General features: G+C 35.9%; 2 protein-coding genes across 2 annotated transcripts; one reads left to right on the top strand and one right to left on the bottom strand.

The window, feature by feature from the left end:
* Positions 1–236: 236 nt before the first annotated feature.
* Positions 237–12,026, bottom strand: cenpu (centromere protein U). The gene is made up of 12 exons (XM_084133078.1): positions 11,886–12,026; positions 10,628–10,721; positions 8,296–8,473; positions 8,143–8,221; positions 6,622–6,735; positions 5,947–6,043; positions 3,934–4,030; positions 3,761–3,839; positions 3,624–3,671; positions 3,461–3,522; positions 1,706–1,862; positions 237–402 (listed from the first exon to the last, which is right to left on the bottom strand). The coding sequence occupies exons 1-12, from the start codon at positions 11,931–11,933 to the stop codon at positions 280–282; spliced, it is 1,176 nt and encodes a 391-aa protein (XP_083989204.1). The 5' UTR covers positions 11,934–12,026; the 3' UTR covers positions 237–279.
* A 704-nt stretch (positions 12,027–12,730) lies between these two features.
* Positions 12,731–18,526, top strand: slc25a51b (solute carrier family 25 member 51b). The gene is made up of 2 exons (XM_084133081.1): positions 12,731–12,846; positions 16,380–18,526. Exon 2 carries the CDS (start codon positions 16,438–16,440, stop codon positions 17,353–17,355), a length of 918 nt encoding a protein of 305 aa, XP_083989207.1. The 5' UTR covers positions 12,731–12,846; positions 16,380–16,437; the 3' UTR covers positions 17,356–18,526.
* Positions 18,527–23,774: the final 5,248 nt, after the last annotated feature.

Here is a 23,774-nt window from a genome sequence, read left to right as displayed (position 1 = left end):
TGCAAGTGTGACTATTTTTTAACGAAAATATATATATATATATATATATATATATATATATATATATATTTTTTTTTTTAACAACGCTTTAAAATAGACTTAAAACAATGCGTAATAGGATTAAATTAAAGTGAAATAAACTCAACCTTTCATTTTAATTAACTAATTTAAGTATACATACAATACTTCGGTTACAATAAATTCCCAAAACTAATAAATAGTCTGACAAACTCCCATTCCATTAAACTGTTTATTGCTGAGCTGTACAGTGTGTGTTGATTACTGATTTTCTGTTTCATCTAAAACCTGCTGTAGATTGTCATTGACGGTCTTTAGCTGATGTTCTGTTCCCATGATGCACCTGGCTTCCATCAACATGGCAGGCATACAAGATGGACCATACTGTCAGGCAAAAGAAATTAAATGAGAAAAGCACAACAAACCCCACAAATCATACACAAAATGACAAGATGGTTTGCTTGTACAGTAAGTTCATGGACAGAATTCAGTAGGAATGAGGGTTCAACACCAAACTGAACATCTGAAGCAACTAAATGTCTATCGTTAGCCATTGGCTAATAAATACTTAGATTTTACACGCCAGTGTGTGTGTTAGAGGTTAACACATTTTTCCTGTCTAAAATAACGGAGCTCATTTGGAATTTTTCAGCTTTTAAGAGCAAGCAGAAGATATACCGGTTTCTCCGGTAGTGGGCGGAGCTAATGCACAAACGGCGCAATCTCATTGGCTGGCACTCATCCCTGTTTTGATTTCAGCAAATACTGCGAGTGAATGCGGACAACGTGATTAATATTCATGAACCCAGCAGCTCATCAATCCTATAGTCAAGTCTCCTTCATTTATACAGCGCTATTAACAATGTAGATTGTTTCAAAGCAGCTTTACAGTGATAATAGGAGATTACAGTAACAGAGATTGTTTCAGCTTTACAGTGATAATAGGAGATTACAGTAACAGAGATTGTTTAGGCTTTACAGAAGATCTAGAATAAAGTTATTGTTCAGATAAAGTTCATTTTGATTGATTCACTTCCGTTGTAAAGATCATTAACTTAGAGGCCGCTAACACACACCGTTCTAACCTATTCTATAAGGATATAGAATAATAATAATAATTATAATTATTAGTAGGCTAGTAGGATTATTATCTTTTAATAATAATTACATTTATCTATTACTATTATGTTTTTTTTTTTTTTTACAGAAACACTGAATGACCAACAGTGTCTTAAGCACCACCACCAGTCCTAAGTAATAGTTCTAATTACTAAAGTTCTATCATTAAATAGTGCTTGATTATCATATTATCATAATGTATATGTATATATATATATATATATATATATGAAGACTTCAGATGCAAAAGCCTCTAAGTGCCATCTGAAATTTTCTTCTAGAATGATCATTTTTATCAAGCTTGTATGATTATGTTCAGTTATTTCACTTTAATGGCAAAGAAAATTACCTATTAATTGTCATTAAAGTGAAATTACTGAACTTAAATATACAAGCTTGATAAAAATGCACATTTTAGAAGAAAATTTCAGATGGCACTTAGAGGCTTTTGCATCTGAACTCTTCATATATATATATATCAGTCTGGCGAGTAACCAAAAAAAAAAGTACTAGCCAATGGCGATTCTATTGCCAAGGTGTGCGTAGAGGGTTGTGAAGACTTCTTTACCGTTTCCACTTCATCCGGATGATCCGTGCGGTGCTTCAGGTACTTCATGTTGAGCTCCCGAAGGCTGGAGAGCAAAGAGGATCCTTCTCTCAGAGATCTGAGTCTCAGCTCCATCTCATCATGAGCTTTCTGAAGGTCACTCAACTTCGTCTTTGCCCTGAGACCAGAAACACATTTAAATGACCTCATATTAGAGCTGTGCCATTCATCGAATATGGCTTCCAATGATTGTGAAAACAAGATAATCTTTCATTCGTTCCAAAAAGCTCAAACTTAAAGGAGTGGTGTAATGCCCTTTTCACAAGATGTAAAATAAGTCTCTGATGTCTCCAGAGTGTGTGTGTGAAGTTTTAGCTCAAAATATCCCACAGATATTTTTATATAGCATGTTAAAATTGTCACTTTTTGAGGGTGAGCAAAAACACACAGTTTTGTGTCTGTCCCTTTAAATGCAAATGAGCTGCTGCTCCCGGCACAGGGGGCGGAGCTTCAAGAGCTTGTGTCCTTTTACCTCACACACACATGCACTGAACATTTCAAACACTTTTAGCCTTTTATGTTCAAACCGGAGTCAGAAAGATGGAGAGACTCAAGAAGAAGAGACAACATGTAGAAGCAACAGGACATTTCTGAATGGTTAGTTGATGAATTTATGAAGCTTATGTGTAGTTATCTTCTAGTCATTGATTAGCATATTCGGTCTTGATAATCTATAAATCGTGTTCAGGGGGCGGGGTTTATGTAAATTCTAGGGTTTGTGATGTCACTAACCCGGGAGGAATGTGGTGTAGTCTCTACCAGCCGTTTGTTGTAGTCCTTAAAAAGCGATTTCAGATGTTGTTTATGCTCAAACAGCAACATTACACACTGAATAAAGTACACTGAGTATTACAACTGGTTTTGATAATTGTGAAATTTGATTTCACACTTTATCTAAGAATTACTTATATTGTGAAATATTGCCCACAACTAATCATGTTAAATATTCATGATTTCAATATTGACCAAAATAATTGTGATTATGATTTTTGCCATAATTGAGTTTCTGATCGTTTTTAATAATATTTTGAATTAGTTTGTGTTTTATGCAATCATTTTAATTTATTAAAGTTTTAGTAATTTGTTGTGTTTTTGTCTTTTTATTTATTATTTTTTGGTCCATACTGTATGTATATATATATATATATATATATATATATATATATATATATATATTTTAGTATAAAAAATATATAATGTATATAATAGTATATTTTTAGTTTTAGTTATTTTAGTGCATCAAGTTACACTATATGAAAATGAGAAACTAGCTGAAATAAAATAAGTTTAGTTTTTTTTATAAATATTTTATTTTATTTAAAAGTTTATAATATTTAATGTAACAAAAAATACTTTTTAAAAAATGTTTATTATAAATGTTTTTAGTTTTAGCTAAATATAATAACCCGGTCACAGTTTAGGTTAGGGTCCAATTCTCACGATTGACTAACTAAACTACAACTTTTGCCTCAATAAACTCCTAATTTTGCTTATTAATATTTAATAAGTTTGTTAAATTTAGGTATTGTAGGATTAAAGGATGTAGAATATGTCCATGCAGAATAAGGCATTAATATGTGCTTTAGAAGTACTAATAAACAGCCAATATCCTAGTAATATACATGCTAATAAGCAACTAGTTAATAGACAGAATTAAACCGTAACCCTGTATAAAAGAGCAAATAAAATCTAGTTTTTGTTCTCGTCAGTGCTTACTTAATGAGTTCATAACTGGCTTCCACAAGCCTGGTCCTCTTCTGATTAACATCTCTATTGATCTGAAACACAGAACAACACAGTTAACGCCTTCAAAACTAATTATTAAAATATTTATTAAAATTAAAATAATGGCTGCGTATATTTTCCAGATGAGAATCACCTTGTTATTTTCTCTTTTCACACTCTTGAGTTCCTTAGTCGCTGTGATCTATGAATGAGGGGCACGTTTTCATCATTATTATGACAGCAGCAACACTTCCACTTATTTTCTGTGAAAGACGCGTAAAACGAGCTCACCATCTCCGAGATCTGCTCCTCGAACGAGCGACTAACGGCATCGATGGAGCGTTTGACGGCGTCAGAGTTCACGGTCTGCCTAAAGAGAACCAGAACCAGGTGTTTGAGAGTTTGACGTCTATTCATTAGAAGAACACTGGAGTTGATTTGCTGAACTGACATCATGTACTCACTTATACTGAGTGACAAACTCCTGGAAAGTATCGAGCACCACGTCCAGATCAGTCGGACTCCTCAGACCTCTGGGTTTTTTAGCAGGACCGGCGGACTCTGGAAAAGGACGCTTTACATTTATGCATTTGGCAGATGCTTTAATCTAAAACAATTTGCATTTCATTCAAGGAACACATTTTATTAGGCAATGCATTACAAAGTTTGGTATTGTTGAGATTCATCTCTGTGTCGTTTGGTGTTGGTTCATGGCAACCTATATTATAAAAGATGTTTTTGTAGTGCATATACAGAAAACGATTGTGAAAAATACTTCCAGAACCAAGACACGTACAAATAGGCTCTTTTGCACACTATCGAAGCATTTGATACATGTATATTAAAAACACCTCACATTTAAAATACATTTAATTAATTAACAATGTGCATGATATTGCACATACAAAATAATACATACACACATTATATATATACAGTACCAGTCAAAAGTTTGGAAACATTACTATTTTTAATGCTTTTGAAAGAAGTCTCTTATGCTCATCAAGCCTGCAGTTAAAAAAACTAAAAACTAAAAAAAACAGTAATATTATGAAATATTATTACAATTTAAAATAATGGTTCTCTTTTTTAATATACTTTAAAATGTAATTTATTTTTGTGATGCAAAGCTGAATTTTCATCAGCAAGTACTCCAGTCTTTGGTGTCTTATGATCCTTCAGAAATCATTCTAATATGCTGATTTGATACTCAGTTATTATCAATGATGGAAACAGTTGTGCTGTTTAATATATTTTTTTGGAAAACTTTTTTCAGGATTCATTGATGAGTAAAACGTTAACAGCATTTATTCATAAAAACAGCATTTATTCAAAATAAAAACATTTCTAACAATATAAATCGTTACCATCACCTTTTATCAATTTAACGCATTCTTGTTGAATTAAAGTACTAATTTCTTCTTTTTTTTTAAATAGTTATTGTTCCCAAACTTTTGAACGGTAGTGTATATTGTTACAAAAGATTTCTATTCTAAATAAATACAGTTCTTTTTAACTTTTTATTCATCAAATAATCCTGAAAAAAGTATCGCAGGTTATAAAAAAATATTAAGCAGCACAACTGTTTCCAACATTGATCATAAATCAGCATATTAGAATGATTTCTGAAGGATCATAAGACACCAAAGACTGGAGTACTTGCTGATGAAAATCCAGCTTTGCATCACAAAAATAAATTACATTTTAAAGTATATTAAAAAAGAGAACCATTATTTTAAATTGTAATAATATTTCATAATATTACTGTTTTTTTTAGTTTTTAGTTTTTTTAACTGCAGGCTTGATGAGCATAAGAGACTTCTTTCAAAAGCATTAAAAATAGTAATGTTTCCAAACTTTTGACTGGTACTGTATATATATATATATATATATATATATATATATATATATATACATTTATAAATAATATATATAAAAAAAAATATAATATTATATATATGTAAAAAAAAAATTATATATATAAATGAATGTTACTTCAGTCAATATGTAAATTACTACAAGAATATGATGTAATACTTACTATTACTAATATTTATATTATAAAGAATAATATTGGTGATTTAATATTATGTTTCAGGAATACAATACAATATTATACAATATAAAATATTACACATCATATTAATCTTAGTAATATTAACCGTCTAGTTCTCTTCAGTCACTTATGACCGGAAGATAATTTGTACATTTGTACGTTTATTTTATTTTTTTATTGTAATTTGTGACTTTTGTGGCACTGGCTATGTGAACACACCATGTGAACGCCAAAGGAAATTAATAATAATATAATGCAAATATTAATATAATAATGTATGAAAATACTACGGTAATAATAATACATTTGAAAATATTTAAATACCAAATAAAAACCCAAATAAAAGTAAGTAATTATGTGTGAAAACATTGTCAAAAACATCATGCATTAAACATAATTTTACACCTGACTGGTTTATTACCTGATGAAGATAAAGACTTCCTCTTCTGCTTGTGGCCGCTCTGCCGGCGACTGGACGATCTCCTCTTCGCCCCTTTAGATTTCTCCATGCTTGGGTGCTGAAAAGGACAAAAGAAAAATAATTTAAGACCCATATTTCACATATCCAGGGTTTTAAAAAATCATCTGCGGCGGGAAACGCTGTCAAATCACGAGCCAGTTTGAAGTGTTACTTATTATGTTTACTAATCTGTGCAGATTTAGCTTGTTGTATTAAATATTGCACAGAATCTGCTCATATCTGGCTTACTTGAACACACACGTCACTACACAACACATAACGGTGCGATGTTGATTAGCATTGAAGCAATAGCGAAGATTAATAAGCATTTGGTGAACAGAAAAGACACTGTTATTTTCCAACATCCTACATTTATTTATGTTCTTTGTCCTGATCTGTCCAACTAACACACATGTTTGGTGAATGAATGAATGAATGAATGAATGAGGCATTAATATGAAAAGGATGAAAGAGGATGAGGAGGAGATGCTGGATGACAAGATTTTTTTGAATAAGAAATGAATGTATGAAAAGAAAATTTTATATATATATATATATATATATATATAAATATATCATATATATTTATCATATATGTTAAATATCATATATGTTGATACTGAAGGCTAAACGTACAAAACTTTCATCTTCATCCGTGAGCTCCTCTGAGGACGCCGGTGACCTCTGTCTCTGAGACACTCCTGGGGTCGGAGATGTTTCCTTTGATGACCTCTGACCTTTTCCTGCTTTCTGGAAAAATAAAAAAAATACATTCCAATTAAACTCCATATCTGCCATACATTAAAGTCAGTGTGAAACATCTTTTCTTCTCTATTGTGTCGTATATCCGAGTGAAGTATATATGTAGTCGAAATGTAAAATAAATTTTGAATTTGGTGCCTTCGTGACCGAGGAAAGACAAAAAATAACTTCAGGACGCATTTGTATGAAAGACAACAACTCCCACAATGCACCACATTGCACAGCTCCGCAAGCCACTCCCACTAATCCAGAAAGCGCATATCTGCCTATAAGAGAAATCACTCTTCCGTCTACAAGGCTAGCTACCACCAGAGCCTGAAATTAATTTCACACAAAATGTCTAGTTAGTTGGCAAACTCATTAGTGCATTACTCCTCGTTTGTATTTCTTTCGTCCGGGCTCCTCGTCCGCGGCAGGCAGGTCCTCTGCCTCGGCTGCTCTTCGCTATAATGCGGCTTGTAAAGGTAGCCACAAACACCTGATTCAAGCATCAGACTTCCGAAATCCTCTTCTTCTATATCATATTGAGCACTCTCCTCCGCTATTGTCATAACTTTACATCTGTCTCCACAGCGCCTGTTAGCTTAGCTTCAAACAAGATGGAGGATATTGCTTTCAGTTTCAGAGAGTAAAGTCCCACCCACTGATCTGTGATAGGTCTGTAGCGTGAGCGGGTCCCGCCCCCTGGGAAAGATGAGGAACGAGTGTCTGTAGTCTCAACAGAAATCCCCCCCTCTTTTCACTTCCTCCGACAATGACGCAAAATGACGATTTTTGCGTCATTGTGGGAGGAAGTGTAAGAGGTAAATAACGGATTTCTCCCGTCTCAGGGGAAAATGAGAGAGTGTTGCACGACCATTCAACAGTATGACTGGGTTTCTAACAATGCAAAGCTTAGTGCAAATGGGTGGAGTGTCCCTTTAAAGTCCCGCTGTGGTGTAAATCCAGTTTTTAATGTTGTTTATGTGTCTATGTGGTGTTTTTAATATGCTTAAACCATGTGTAAATTCATAAGTCGACTCCATTGCTGAGTATTTCCTCCTTAAAACTGCAGTGAACCAAAGACAGTCTCAAAAACACGCTTTGAAATCGCTGGTGTTTCTGACGTCACAAACTACCTTGAAACCAATCAGATCAACGTGTGATCGTCAACCAGTGGATCTTTGAGCTGAGTGAGTGAGTGGAGGCGGGGCTCATTTGCATATTCATAGAACTGCGATTACTAAATGAGGCAAGGGTGTCGAGTTACATTCAAGATATTTCAAGGAAAAAATGTCATTTTGGTGAGTTTTAAGGGATAAAATGAGAGACTACAGGGGGACTTTAAATGTAAATGCAGAAACTGTTTAAGACGAGCACAACTTTAGTGTCATGCTTTAAAGATTAAACGCTCACCTCGGACCCCGCTGGTCTTCTCTCGCCTGTATTCTCTCCGCCTTCTGATATGGTTGGTAAAGCTCTTCCTTTAGCTTTTCTAGGACACAGAAAGCTTCACGTTATGATGATTATGATGCAGAAACCCGTTGATCTGGCAGGATCGCACTCTACCTGACGACTGGATCAGGTGTCCGAGACGGCTCCTGGTTCTCCTTGGATGAGGTGCTCTTGGAAACGACTCGGGCCTTTTCAATAGCCTTAGTTTTATGGGTTTGCACGGCAGATCTTCGGTTGTGTTCTGGTCCAGGACTCAGATCTTCCTCTAAAGCGGTGCTGTGAAGCGGGTTCCCTGCAGAAGACAACCACAAGCACACACTGAAGCCACTTCTGGGATCCATACAGAACCAGTTACTCACGATTTTATCACGATTCTCCTTCATGATGAAGGTTTTACTATTTTGCAAGTGACTGGGCATTACAGCCAAACTAATGTCCCTATTTAAAAAAAAGCGTTCAAGCTAAAAAAATATATAAAATATAAAAGAATGGCAGACATTAAGGCCTGCCTTATAAAAAATAAAAAATAAAAATACACAATATAATATACAAGTTTTTCAGCTACAGTACGTGTGTTTAACACTAGCCGCGTTTCCATTAGTCTTCAAATTGCGCAAATTGAAATTGCGAATTGAAAATACGTTCAATGGAAACACGTAATTTTCGCAAAAACTCCCATTTATCGCAAAAAAGTTTTTACGCTCGTATGAGGACGTTTTTTTCAGGCAATTCGAAAAAGAAATATTTCGCAAAACTGCAGTTTTTGCACATTTACAGTCAGCTGACGTAGACGACGCGGTGTGTTTGGACAGAATACGAGACAGAGCTCTGTATTAAATTCATAAAAGACAGAAGAATTACAGGAATACTGGATTCTAAACCTCAAAATAAATGCCACAATCAAGACCTCGAAGCAGAAATGAGGGAGAAACACCCAGAAACTCCTCATATGAGCCGCTCACAGTATAATAAGGGTCGTTCCTCACCATTAATGCTTGAAAACACACATACGTCTCCTTCCATTAATAATAATGGCCAGTGCAGTGGCTGGGATATAGTACATAAACCCACCAACATCCGTCGCCATGATTTTTGGGATGATTTTACTGATCACGAGAGGAAAAAATGAAGTTTTACTCGCATAACATCAGCTAATGGACACGCCGTCATTTCGCAATAGCTTTTTGTCGACATTTACAAAAAAAAAAAAAAATCGCAAAAGTTTTGCGCAAATCTGTAATGGAAACAAACGCGCCAGTTGTGATCCTGTTAGAATGACTTATAGCTCTGATTAAAAGATGAAGAATAGAGCGATGCTTGTTATTGTGGGCATTATTGGGTTCTAGATTTGATTGACAGCACTGATTCCCAGACTTTGATTTATCATCATTCATGTCTGTCTTTGATCCTGCTAGAGGAGTAACGAGGCTAAAGGCCTGTTCACACCAAGAACATTTTATTTTAAAGTTCAAATGATCAATTTTAGGGGTGTAGCGATCCCTCATGTCACGATTCAACACACATCACGATACTGAGCTCACGATACCATATTATTGCCATACTCCAAGACATATAAGAAAATGTACTGTTGATTAAAATGCTGAATTTGATATTTCATTGTGTGTGTAAATGAATAGACTTGATGCTGAAACCCAAAGCACAGGACAATAGAGACGCCAGAATAACAATATTCATGATTCTGAAGCTGAAAATACAGAATTATTTTAGATGAATATGCTTGAATCTCTGTCACTGACTAGATATATTCAACATAATGTCGGACACTTTTTACTGGTAACATCAGACATTATCAGGACACACAAATATGCATTATTATACATTATATTCAACATTATATATAGTAGTTTAATGTAGTACTGACACTAAAACTCTGAAAACTTGAATTTTTTCACACAGTAATTTTTATTTTGGGTGAACTATCCACAATACTATGGAAGCTTGTTTCCGCCACTGAATAATAAATAAATAATAATAATTGCAACTTTTTATCTCACAATTCTGACTTATTTTCTCACAATTACGATATATCAAGTCAGAATTGTGAATTTTTTGCAATTCTGAGAAATAAAGTCGCAATTGCGAGATATAAAGTCAGAATTGCGTGTTATAAAGTCAGAATTGCGTGTTATAAAGTCAGAATTGCGTGTTATAAAGTCAGAATTGCGTGTTATAAAGTCAGAATCGTGAGATATAAACTATTCTGAGGTAAAAAAAAAGGACTGTTTATCTCACAATTCTGAGAAAATATGTCAGAATTGAGAGATATAAACTCGCAATTGTGAGATAAAAAGTTGCAATTATCTTACATATTACATATTGTTGCATTTTTGTATTGCGATATATTGTTCCACCCCTATTACTTTTCAATCCTTACATTGGCGGCGTATAAAGCGAGTGGTGGTTTACTGTAGGCTGACGTACACACCGTGAGGAGAATACTGATCTCCCTGGAAGAAGCTGGCCTTCTCTATGGACGAGATGTCCAGGGCTCGCGGAGACTCACTGCTCGCTTTCTCACTCTGAAGAACACACACACACACACACACACACACACACACACACACACACACACACCACAGTTCTGTCAGTCGTGCCCAAACTTTAAGTGCATATTATTGCACGTACAGTATAATAAGTATAATACAATACACATATTATGAACTGTTACTTCAGTCCACAAGGCAATACTATATGTTAGTTACATAACACTTAATATCACTAATATTAATATTATAAACAACAATAATACAATATTTGTCATTACATAATATAAATATTGGTGATATTATTTATTTCATGGCAATACACTGTATAATATTACATATGTCCTCTTATTAGTAGTAGTAGTAAATACTATATACTGTATATATATCTTAACATCAATAATAAACATTTTTATTCCATAATAGAAATATTGGTGGTATTAAAACAACATCTTTCAGGAATTATAAGTGAATAATCATAATACATATTTAAAATTAGACATGTCATATTAACTTTCTGGCTTATTATACAATGTAAGTAATAATAATATGTATTAATATTTATTACATGTCATATTAATAATAATAAATACTAAATTATATATCATACACAATAACAATAATATTGCTGGATAAAAAAAATTAAATATTGCTGGTATTAAAACTACATGTTTCAGGAATTACATGCCAAAAATAAAATTAATATTAAACTATTATAATTAGTAATATTAAATGATATATCTCAAACAACAATACAATATTTGTTAATACCTAATATAAATATTGGTGATATTAATATTATGTTTCAGGAATTACAATTCAAAAAATAAAACATTCTACAATACAATATTATACAGTGTATGTGTCATATTAATAATATTAGTAATATTAATTACTACATTATATATCATACATACACAATAACAATAATATTGCTGGATAAAAAATACAAATGTTGCTGGTTTTAAAACTACATGTTTCGGAAATGACATGTAAAAAAATAATAATAATATTAAAGCATTATAATATTTTTGTACAACAATAACAGAAATATTTGTTATTACATAATATAAATATTGGTAATATTATGTTTCAGAAATTGCATGTCAAAAATATTATGTAATTAGGATTCAAAACATGTAAGTTAACGTTATATGAGAAAGCAGCTAACGTTAACATTAACAAAAAAGCAAAACTCGCCTGTAGTTCCCGCTGAACAGCTTTCAGTGTTTTTGTCATCCTACTCATCTTTACATTAATTTAATCACATATAATTATCCGCATAAACAACAACAACAGTAAGTTAACAACTGCAGTGCAAAGTCGGTCAAAGGAAGTATTTTTACCGCGAATGTTTGAACGCTTGGACTGAACCATCTCAGTAACGGGGGGTGACTGAACAACGTTAGTGTGTGTATTTCGTTTATATGCAAAGTAAGAATGATATTTCACTATTTATTTGAATATACACTTCATAAAATGGAAATTAAGAAACGTATTCACTTTTCATACATAATTTTCTTTAAAAATTAAAAATTATGAAAAATTATAAATCTTTCGAATTACCCCTCCAGACTTATATAGCACGTTCCTTCTCTGTTTTGTGTAAAGCGCACAAGGCGAGGCAACGCGTCATTTCCGTCTCTACTGCCCTATGCTGTTCTGGCGCAAATGAATAAATAAATAAAAAATGCTTGTTTCATTACAACAAATTGCCATTGCAAACAAAGATTTTATGCTAATTTTATGCATAATTTGATTCAATTATGTATAATGAAAAATTAGGTGTATATAGTTAGTTATACTTTCTATTTGCAGTCAGGTTTGTGAATCTGGAAACATTTAGATTTTATATATATTCTATTTTTAAAAATGTAAATAAAAATATTATAAAGAAATAAATATGAAAATAAAAACATGAAGAAATTAATAAATACGTTAAAAAAAGAAGTTTTTTACCTCGCCCTCCAGTGGTTATTAATTTGCATTACGATCTCCATACAGAGTGGAAACGCTAGAAGCGATTCTTTAGCTACTTCCGGTCTCTCGCTCTTTCCATCAGAAGTGGAAACACTATAAACTAAGGACGCGGGCGGTTCCGCCTCACTGACTGAAACCAGCCCAACAGAACCGTCACTTTCCCCCGGACCACAACCCGAAGGTACTTAACTACATAAAATCAGCGCTACGAAACACTCCGATTTAAATACTTACAAATATAAACACTTTTAGTGAGGAAATCGCGGTGGAAACCCCATAACCTGTGCTGTCACTGAATTAGCATTAGCTTCGAAGTAGGTGTGTTTTTGCAGCTTTAACAAGTGTCAGGAAACACATTTAAGCTTTCAAACCTAAATACAGAGTTAATTCATGTGCATTTAAGTGATATCTGAGAGTTATTGACACTGTGAGGACGTGCTGTAGTCAAAAAGAGCAACAAAACGTAGTTCACAGAGGAAACATTAAGCATTTTTTTTATATATTTACTCTTAAATGGGTGCCACAGGTGTTTTAATGTACATATTTATCTGATATAATGGTGTTTGTTTTTGTTTATCCACTGTTTTGACGCTGTAGTGTTAGCAGTAGCCTGTTAGCTGTGTTTATTAAGCACATGTATTGATTAATATTATAATGTAATGCTAATAAATCTGTCATCTGCACATCTGACACCATCATTTACATGTATTCAGAGAGTTCTGGCTTTCTGGTTCTGGTGATTTTTATTTAGTCAGATCATATCAAGGACATTTGCTGATCACAGCAACGCTTAAAGTCCTTTATAAGTGGTGTGTCATTCTTTAAAGTCAGAGTAAAGTGTGTAAATGAGGAGGCGAACACTGACCTGTCAATCATCACTGTGAGCTCTCGATCATACAGTGTTTTGCTCTGATTAATGAGGTTGGAGAGTTTGAGTCTTATGCCTCTGTCTTGTCATCATGGCAGCAGATTATTGCACGACCCAATCCTCTCCATGACCTTCAACAGTTCCCATAGGATCGTCCACATGTGTGGTTTTATTTTTGGAGACATGAGTTGTACATGAGTTGTAGTTCATTCACGCTACTGGATTTCTTTAGAGCAACTTGAAGGAGCGAGTCAATGTCAAAACGGCTAATATTTACACACTCATGTCATTTCACATAAAAGTGTGTGTTTATATGTGAGTGTCTGTATATATAGGCCTATATGTATATATACAATTAACAAAAAAAAAACACATAAAATAGGGCCTAAATGCAATGTATATAAAATTCAAATGTGTTGAATAAATGAAAGATAGCTATATTCCTTCATTTTACAAAAAAAAAATCATCTTAACATTTGCATAATTTGCATAATGCATAATTTAAATAAAGTCATATTTTTTTACCATATATGTGAGTTTTCACTGTTTTACATTAAAATAACATTTTAAATTTGTGTTTATATAATATATGTATTTGTGGTGTACATACACACACTTAGCCTATATTATATAAACACATACTTTATGTTAAATGCGATTAATTGACTTATGAATAGTCCACATGACTTTTTCTACTGAAAATCTTCCTCTTCACTGTTGTGAAATGAACTTTTTTTGATCCACTTGTTGAATGTTGAAACCCTTCAGATTATATATAGGAGTAAAATTATAAAGTTGTTGACGTGGAGAAAAGACTCACTGCCGATACATGTTGTGATTGAAATATACAGATAAAGTGCAATTAAATAAACACTTAAATGTTTATTTTGGAAAATGCAAAATCTCAATCTCAAGGATTTGCCTTTGGTTTCTTGCTTTGAGATAACGCACTCATTATACTCGTGTTTGATTCATTAAATGCCACTTATTTTGCCATATGACGAACAACATGAAGGTAATTTGAGGCTGAAATGGCTCAGATAAGCAGATGTCCTCCTGCCCTCGTTCTGTCTGGGACGCTTGATCTTTGGTTAGGTAACGTGTCTTATCTCAGCAGTTATTGACGCAAAATGTTTTCAATAGATTAGACTTTTCCCTGCAACCACTGGCTAATAAAACACGTCTGGATCTGGACTCTCAGAGATGAAGCTTGTACCTGATGAACCTTCCCTTTCCCTTTGCACTGATAAAAGCATCTAAACTCTATATTATGAATGTCTAAGGCCAGACAAGTAGTTGTTTGAACTTTTTTTGATCCACTTCAAATGTTGACTACTGCCAGAGCCCGTCTACGGAGAGCCTGCCCACTCCCTATTAAGTGCTATTGTACAGAATTGTGGTTGTAGTTCCACCAGAGCTCCACTGGGGGCGATCGCCCATGAGTGCAGAATGAATGGGAGTCTATGGGGCTAGACGGCTAAATGTGTCTCTTTCACCCGATTGCCGCTGAGAAATCTCAGATTTGATTGTAGGTTTTGCAAGTTCAACATGGGTTATAGGTCGAAAGTTGAATGAACGAGTACTTATGTCCTTTCGATTTCTTACAGGTTGAGTTGTTGTTGCCCATAACACGCTAATGAACGCTGATTGGTCAGTGAAGGACTGATTACGACCAGAGATACCGCTTGATGGCATCGTGTGTGTGTGTGTGTGTGTGTGTGTGTGTATTTTCGGCGTGGTCTTTTAAAACAACAAAACAAAAACTCTTCTAGCACGTGTGTTTACCTGTGTCGGCTGTGTTGTGTGTTTGCCTGTGTCAGCTGTGTTGTGTGTTTGCCTGTGTCGGCTGTGTTGTGTGTTTGCCTGTGTCGGCTGTGTTGTGTGTTTGCCTGTGTCGGCTGTGTTGTGTGTTTCCCTGTGTCGGCTGTGTTGTGTGTTTCCCTGTGTCGGCTGTGTTGTGTGTTTGCCTGTGTCGGCTGTGTTGTGTGTTTGCCTGTGTCGGCTGTGTTGTGTGTTTGCCTGTGTCGGCTGTGTTGTGTGTTTGCCTGTGTCGGCTGTGTTGTGTGTTTCCCTGTGTCGGCTGTGTTGTGTGTTTGCCTGTGTCGGCTGTGTTGTGTGTTTCCCTGTGTCGGCTGTGTTGTGTGTTTGCCTGTGTCGGCTGTGTTGTGTGTTTGCCTGTGTCGGCTGTGTTGTGTGTTTGCCTGTGTCGGCTGTGTTGTGTGTTTGCCTGTGTCGGCTGTGTTGTGTGTTTGCCTGTGTCGGCTGTGTTGTGTGTTTGCCTGTGTCGGCTGTGTTGTGTGTTTGCCTGTGTCAGCTGTGTTGTGTGTTTGCCTGTGTCGGCTGTGTTGTCGATGCCTCGAGAGGAAAGAAAGTGCAGAGCGCGAAAGAACCAAAGTGACTGAAGGATTGCCGTAAAGCAGTATCTCTGGTCGTACGATGTGTATGACGTCACTGACACTTTAAAAGACTTTTTAAAGCAAATAAGTGACTCTAAAAAATCTAACACCCAGCAGTGTGTAATTTCTTTGCATCTCCTTTCGAATACAACATTCAGATTACTAGACAAAAAATGATATCCTGAGAACAGTGGATTTTGAGGGGTATAGCGCCATAGACCTCCATTCATTCTGCACTCGTCCTGTGAGCGCCCTCATGTGGAGCCAGAGTGGAACTGCACTCGTCCTGTGAGCGCCCTCATGTGGAGCCAGAGTGGAACTGCAACCAGTTCAGAAGCCGGAAGTTTACTGAGAGTGGAAGTTCTCCCCTTATTAGACATTCTCTGCTACTGTGTATTGTTAAAAGCGCTGTATAAGTGACTTGACTGCTTTATTTTCTCTCTTTCACAGGTTAAAATGGGCGTTTACCTGCATCTCTTCTGCTGACCAATCAGATGCTTAGTTTCCCATGGGGGTCGTTACTACCATGGACCCGGATTCTGCCCGGCAACCGCAGGGCAATTTAGGTAAAGCTAGCCATGCTGTGATCGAAGCTAACGTGGGCCCTCGAGGAAAGCACTATCTGTGCGGCTCGTTCGCCGCGTTCACCAACATCATCGTGACCTTCCCTATCCAGAAGGTTTTGTTCCGGCAACAGCTTCACGGCGTCCGCGTGACCGAAGCCGTCCGACAGCTACAGCGCGACGGATTGGGTCGTTTGTACCGAGGGCTTCTTCCGCCTCTCCTGCAGAAAACCACAACCGTAGCCATAATGTTCGGCTTGTATGAGGATTTTTCCCGGCTGCTTTTGCGCCACGCACGAGGTAGCGGAGCGCCCGAGATTGTGACGCGTAGCGCCGCCGCGGCGCTAGCCGGCACAGCTGAGGCTGCGCTAACGCCGTTCGAACGTGTGCAAACGCTTCTTCAGGATCACCGGCACAACGGGCGCTTTAACAACACCGCACACACCTTTAGGACTCTCCTGCGGGATTACGGCGTGAGGGAGTGTTACCGCGGGCTAGTCCCGGTTTTATTGCGTAACGGGCCGAGTAACGTGCTGTTTTTCGGGTTGCGTGGGCCGATTAAGCAACGGCTTCCCGACGCCCGAACCCGCGCAGGTCACATGGCTAATGACTTTGTGTGTGGCGGGCTGTTGGGCGCGGCATTGGGAATCATGTTCTACCCACTAAACGTGGTTAAATCCCGAGCGCAGGCCCAAGTCGGAGGCGAGTTCGTTCCCTGTCGTCAGGTCCTGATGACGGTGTGGCGGGAACGAGGCGGGAGCGTCGCGATGCTCTTCCGCGGAGCTACGCTCAACTACCATCGCTCTCTTCTGTCCTGGGGGATCATCAATTCCACGTACGAACTTCTCCTGAAAGTTTTCTGATGGTGCACTTTTCCCCAAAACAAGCCGAAATTGAGTGTGTTCCCTCTTTAAAAGAGGCCAGCTGCACTTAAATGCACAATCCACTTATAAATTTAAATGCTATTATCATTGTTCCAAACTTTATTTCTTCTGTGGAACGGAAAAGATTTTTTTTTTTTTTGAAGAAGAAAGTTTTGGACCCCATTGACTTCCATTGAATGGACAAAAAAAACAAACATGGAAAAACATGGTCGAAACTGTTTGGTTTTCTGCCAGAAGAGAGAAATGGATACCAGTTTGGAATGATTAAATGATAGTATTTAGATTTTTTAGGTGTAACATCTGCACTTAATGATCTGCCGATTCTGACATATAAAGTCCGCCAATGTTACCCGGCAACTATGTGTTGTGAAATGTATCGTATGTTTTTGTATTGGCTCTTTGACTCACTTTTTGGGGACACGGATGGAGAAAGCACAGTGTTGCACTACTGACAGTACATGTCTTCTTGCTCTTGTGTTTGATGCACAAACTCTCGACTATGCGTCTTCATAAGTGTTGACTGAGCGTGTGTGTGATTTGTGGACCACACAGAGAAAGAGACGTCTCTACAAGCGCATGATGGTTTTGTGTTTGCCAATCAATCAGAAAACATCCAGATGTATTCAGAGATTTTCATGAAATGCTATTTTTATGTAACAAGTGTTTTTTGCGACATAAATGAAATGTTCACGTTGTTGTGGGTGGAAAGTAAACAAGTAATTACTCTAATTGCATTCTGGGTGTCATTATTGAAGTTTATGATGGTTTAAAGTCAAAACAAACCATGTTCATTTCTTTTTTATCCGTTCCTTGTCTTATAGCAAACAATTTGGTGCATGTTATTTTGTTTTTTTGTTTGTTTTTCTGCCTTTCATAGAGATCACGTTTCATTTAATCAGTTCTCAATTGATAAAATCAAGTTGTTTTTGTCTTGTTACATTATGATGGTTTTTTTTATGACTTAAAAAAAGTTCTGCTTATTTTTATTTTTACAGTAAAATCAAATGTCATAAATGCAAGATGAATCCTTCACAGTGGTGGCAATCCCATAATAATGCATTACAAGCGCAGTGAAAAACAATCACTACAAGATGGTGTTGAGGAATATATTTCATTTCAGTCTAATAAAATAATTGACTATTTTGCCTAATATTTGTGTCTTGTGTATTTTATTTTGACACAAATATCAGGTATATTATGGGTATAAATGTTATGTATTATAGCTTCAATCAGACGTGATGCGATTAAAATTCCAGCGACAAATTTGTCCACACTAGACGCGACTGCGAGATGCGTCAAAATCAATCAAAACCCACAGCCAATCAGAACAGCGTGTGGGCGGAGTCAGCCAATCAGAACAGCGTGTGGGCGGAGTCTCACAGCGCCAGAGAGTAATCTTGATGGCACTCGCAAGAAAATGGATAAGTAGCTACATAATCAGATACACAAATATTACACCATTTAAACATTATTAAAATACATAGGCTGAGTTACTAAAGCAATCTTTGTCAAAGAATACACTTTTATGTTCACAGTTTGAACATTCTTGTTTCCATTTGTTTAATTTCAAGATCTGAGGTGAATTATCAATTGTTGCTTTTACAGCTTCAAAGCTGGAGCACTGAATGATATTCAGAGTCACATGACACGCTTTTAACATTAAATAAAGCACATAAACAGTGCCTGAGATTATCATCGCCACACTTTGTGTTTGTTGTTCCAGCGCGACGTCGTAGAAAAATAGAAACCGTTTCTAAACTAGAATCATCGCGTGTCGCTGTCGCGCCTGGTTAGGACAAACACTCGGATTAACATGGAAAATACATTTATAATATTAAGTCGCCTATGTAGACAGCAAGGGAGGTGAACTACATTTTGGAACTGCTACTAAACTCTTAGAAGAAAAGGTTCTAAATGGAACCTTAAAGGGTTCCATCAGGCACTTCATATATAGAACCTTTTTTGGCAAAATTGAGTCAAGAACCCTAGAGTTCTATATAGAACCCCATTTGTTTTCTAAGAGTGTAATTCTATTAGAGCTGGATTCAATTTATCAAGAGGACTTACACCGATAGAATTGTGACCCTGGACCACAAAGCCAGTCACAAGGGTCAATTTTTTAAAATTGAGAATTATACTGAGATATATACTGAATAAATAAGCTTTCCATTGATGTGTGGTTTGTTAGGATAGGACAATATTTGGTCGAGATACAACTATTGAAAATCTGGAATCTGAGGATGCAAAAAAATCGAAACATTGAGAAAATCTCTTTTAAAGTTGTTCATTTATGTTGGCGATTGTGCAGCATTCACTCACAGAAATACATGTTTTATATATTTACGGTAGGAAATTTACAAAATATCTTCATGGAACATGATCTTTACTTAATATCCTAATGATTTTTGGCATAAAAGAAAAAATTGATAATTTTGACCCATACTTGGCTATTGCCACAAATATACCCGTGCGACTCGTGACTGGTTTTGTGGTCCAGGGTCACGTATCTTAAAAATATTGTCCTATTTTTGCATCTATTTTTCTCTGAATGCAATTTCTCTTTCTCTTCAAGCCAATAAAAGTGTATTTCTATTAGAGCTGGATTCAATTAATCAAGAGGACTTGCACCGATAGAATTCAAGTAATTGAACAAAACAGATAAAATATTTTGGTAACACTTTACAATAAGGTTCATTAGTTAAGTAAGGGTTAATGCCCGACGAGGTGTCCATTGTCAGGTATTAATGGACGACGGCGAGGCGAGAACTTGTTGCGTCCATCAATACCTGACAATGTACACCTCGAAGGGCATTAACCCGCTTATACCATGGTCACTTGCCAAATAACACATTTTTAAAACATTAGTTTATATTTTACTTAGTTTTACAATCGAAATCTAAAGTTTTTACAAACAATAACTTGGTTTCCCTGGTTACACCTGACGGTTTATTTAGCAACCGGAGATATGTATAGTCCGCTCGATTTATAGTCCGTATAGATACTTTGACTGCCTGTTGCTATGGTTACTCACAGCTGATGTAGCCTATTCATAGCATTCTTCTTGAACGGCTAGAATGTATGGTAGGTGTCAAGGGCACTGTATTAAAGTGGTTTGCTTCCAACCTCGGAAAGAGGACTTTTTCTGCAAATTTAGGAAATTGTTCCTCGTCATCTGCGCCTGTTTTGTTTGGTGTGCCTCAGGGATCTATTTTGGGACCTTTATTGTTTTCCCTTTATATGCTCCCCTTGGCCCTCATTTTTCAGAAGTACAACATTTCATATCACTGTTATGCAGATGATTCTCAGCTTTACCTTCCAGTAAGGCTTGACACCACTGCTCCATTTGATGTGTTATTGGAATGTGTAGATGATATTAAGAGGTGGATGACAAATAATTTTCTGCAGCTAAATGAGGATAAAACAGAGGTTTTAATTTTAGGTTGTCCGGCAGATTCCTCTCCTGCTCTGAAAGCCCAGTTAGGTCCTCTCTCAACAAATGTATGCAAGCAAATCAAAAACCTTGGAGTGATCTTTGACTCTTCACTATTTTTTGATAAACAAATTAGTGCTGTTATTAGAGGAAGCTTTTTCCATTTAAGATCTATTGCAAAGTTGAAGAACATTCTTTCAAGCAAAGATTTAGAAGTTGCAATTCATGCATTTGTAACATCACGATTAGACTATTGCAACTCTCTTTATTGTGGTCTTCCTCAATCTTCACTATCTCGTTTACAAATTGTTCAAAATGCAGCTGCAAGACTTTTGACTGGGTCTAGGAAGAGGGATCATATTTCTCCTGTTTTGGCATCCCTTCACTGGCTTCCTATTAAGTTTCGAGTTGATTTTAAGATCCTTATGTTTGTTTATAAGGCATTGTCTGGCTGTGCACCAAGATATATTTGTGATCTTATTGTGCCATACTGTCCTGCTAGGGCACTTAGATCTTCAAATCACTTGCTTTTAAATGTGTCACGAAGTCGCTACAAATTAAAGGGTGATCGGGCCTTTTCTGTGGCTGGGCCCAAGCTTTGGACTCGTCTCCCTTATCATGTGAGGTCTGCTCCTTCACTGGACATTTTTAAATCTACTCTGAAAGCACATTTTTATTCTTTAGCTTTTGGAAACTTGTAATTGTTGTTATTTATAGTGTAGTCTTGTTATGCACTATGTACAGCACTTTGGATCAATTTGTATTGTGTTAAAAGTGCTTTATAAATAAAGGTTGTTGTTGTTGTTGTTGTAGCCAGCGCATTTATTTATTAATTTCGAACGGTAAACAGTCAGTTTCACCAGAACTCCTTTACTAGGTGTCCTCTATCACTTTTTAATGGACACCCTGCAGCCAATCAGAATCGAGTATTCACCCAGACCATGGTATAACATTAGTTAATGTATTAACTAACATGAACTAACCATGAGCAATACATCTGTTACTATATTAGTTAATCTTTGTTAATGTTAGTTAATAAAAACACAGCTGTTCATTGTTTGTTCACGTTGGTTCACAGTGCATTAACTAATGTTAACAAATACAACCTTTGATTTTAATAATGTATTAGTAAATGTTGAAATTAATATTAACGTAGAATAATAAGTATTGTTCGTTCTTAGTTCATGTTAACTAATGAACCTTAATGTAAAGTGTTACCAATATTTTAAAAACTTCCTGTCCTAATTTTGCATCTATTTTCTCCGAATGCAATTTACCTTTCTCTTCAAGCCTTTCAGCATTCACACACTTTCCTTAACCGCTGTTGTTGACTTGATCTGTGCTGAAACAGAGGAAGACAGAAACATCACCTTTACAGGGTAAAAATGCATTTAAGGACTGATGCTTTAGGAGCTGCGTGCCGACTATTCCTTATCTGGGTTTGGAAAAGTGTCCTAGAAGATTACAGGTTGCTGGAGGCAGTAGACCGACATTTAATTTGATTTAAAAACAGTAATATTGAGGATATACAGGATGACAGAGTAATGGTATGCGGCTGCTATAGGGTTGAAATATTCAAACGGTTACATTAAAATAAATCTTGGAGTCTCCCATCTACTGTCGCCATATTTAATGTTATTGAATTTCAAGTTGACTACAGCTGCACGATTTTTTGTTTGTTTGTTAAAGGGGTGGTGTAATGCCCTTTTCACAAGATGTAAAATAAGTCTCTGATGTCCCCAGAGTGTGTGTGTGAAGTTTCAGCTCAAAATACCCCACAGATATTTTTATACAGCATGTTAAAATCCTTTTTGAGGGTGAGCAAAAACGCGAGTTTTGTGTCTGTCCCTTTAAATGCAAATGAGCTGCTGCTCCCGGCACAGGGGGCGGAGCTTCAAGAGCTTGTGTGTGTGTGTTAGCAGCTCCGATTACCTCACACAAACACACACTGAAAATTTCAAAAACTTTTAGCCTTTTATGTTCAAACCGGAGTCAGAATGATGGAGAGACTCAAGAAGAAGTGACAACATGTAGAAGCAACAGGACATTTCTGAATGGTTAGTTGATGAATTTATGTAGCTGATGTGTAGTTATCTTCTAGTCATTGATTAGCATATTCTGTCTTGATAATCTATAAATCGTGTTCAGGGGGCGGGGTTTATGTAAATTCTAGGGTTGGTGATGTCACTAACCCGGGAGGAATGTGGTGTAGTCTCTACCAGCCGTTTGTTGTAGTCCTTAAAAAGCGATTTCTTTAAAAGCAAATATCTCCCTTTGCTTTGAACTTTGAGCGTCGTAACTTTGCAGATGTTGTTTATGATCAAACAGCAACATTACACACTAACTAAAGTTAGAAAAGTGAAATCATAATCAACCACCCCTTTAAAATAGAAATCATGATTAGGAATAGACAACGATACCAAATGACATGTAATTTACCAGAGGTTCTGACAAAATGTTAATTGCAGTCTATTTATTTTATTTATTTATTTTATTTTAAGTTTATTTGAATAGGGACAAGTATGTTACATAAGCTCATGTTACATACTACAACATTATAGCCGAAGCTAATTCTCAATGTTAATAATCAATATTTAAGAATCTGAAGGAAAAAAAAGATTGAATGACTCACTCATAAAGATGTAAATACACCTGTTTCATTGCTGAATTGTTTTTGAGTGAATCTATTGATTACAATTGAATCCGTCTTTATTTGAAGTGTCAAGTTACTTTCAAAAGGGGATTTGCTCTATTTCGATCGCTACTGTAGACATTAGTGTTTATATCTATATAACCTATAAACTTTTATCTCTTTTTATACTTTTGTGATAACCTGAATTACTGTAAGACAGAAATAATGGCACAGTGTGGTTGAAAAAGCGGTTTCATACTTATATACATGACAACGGCCTTCTCATGACAATCTGAATTTTCATCGAGAATGACTAAACCGTACATATAGCTAATG

The sequence above is a fragment of the Abramis brama genome, assembly GCF_963993115.1.
Source record: "Abramis brama genome assembly, chromosome: 13".
NCBI lineage: Eukaryota > Metazoa > Chordata > Actinopteri > Cypriniformes > Leuciscidae > Abramis > Abramis brama.
This window is presented reverse-complemented; position numbering and strand designations above follow the sequence as displayed.

Coding starts and splice junctions, on each gene's coding strand:
- cenpu (XM_084133078.1), bottom strand. CDS start 11,933: ATGAGTAGGATGACAAAAACACTGAAAGCTGTTCAGCGGGAACTACAG. Junction 8,474..10,627: donor AGATCAGTATTCTCCTCACG/GTGTGTACGTCA, acceptor TGTCTTCTGCAG/GGAACCCGCTTCACAGCACC. Junction 6,736..8,142: donor GAAGACCAGCGGGGTCCGAG/GTGAGCGTTTAA, acceptor TTATTTTTCCAG/AAAGCAGGAAAAGGTCAGAG.
- slc25a51b (XM_084133081.1), top strand. CDS start 16,438: ATGGGGGTCGTTACTACCATGGACCCGGATTCTGCCCGGCAACCGCAG.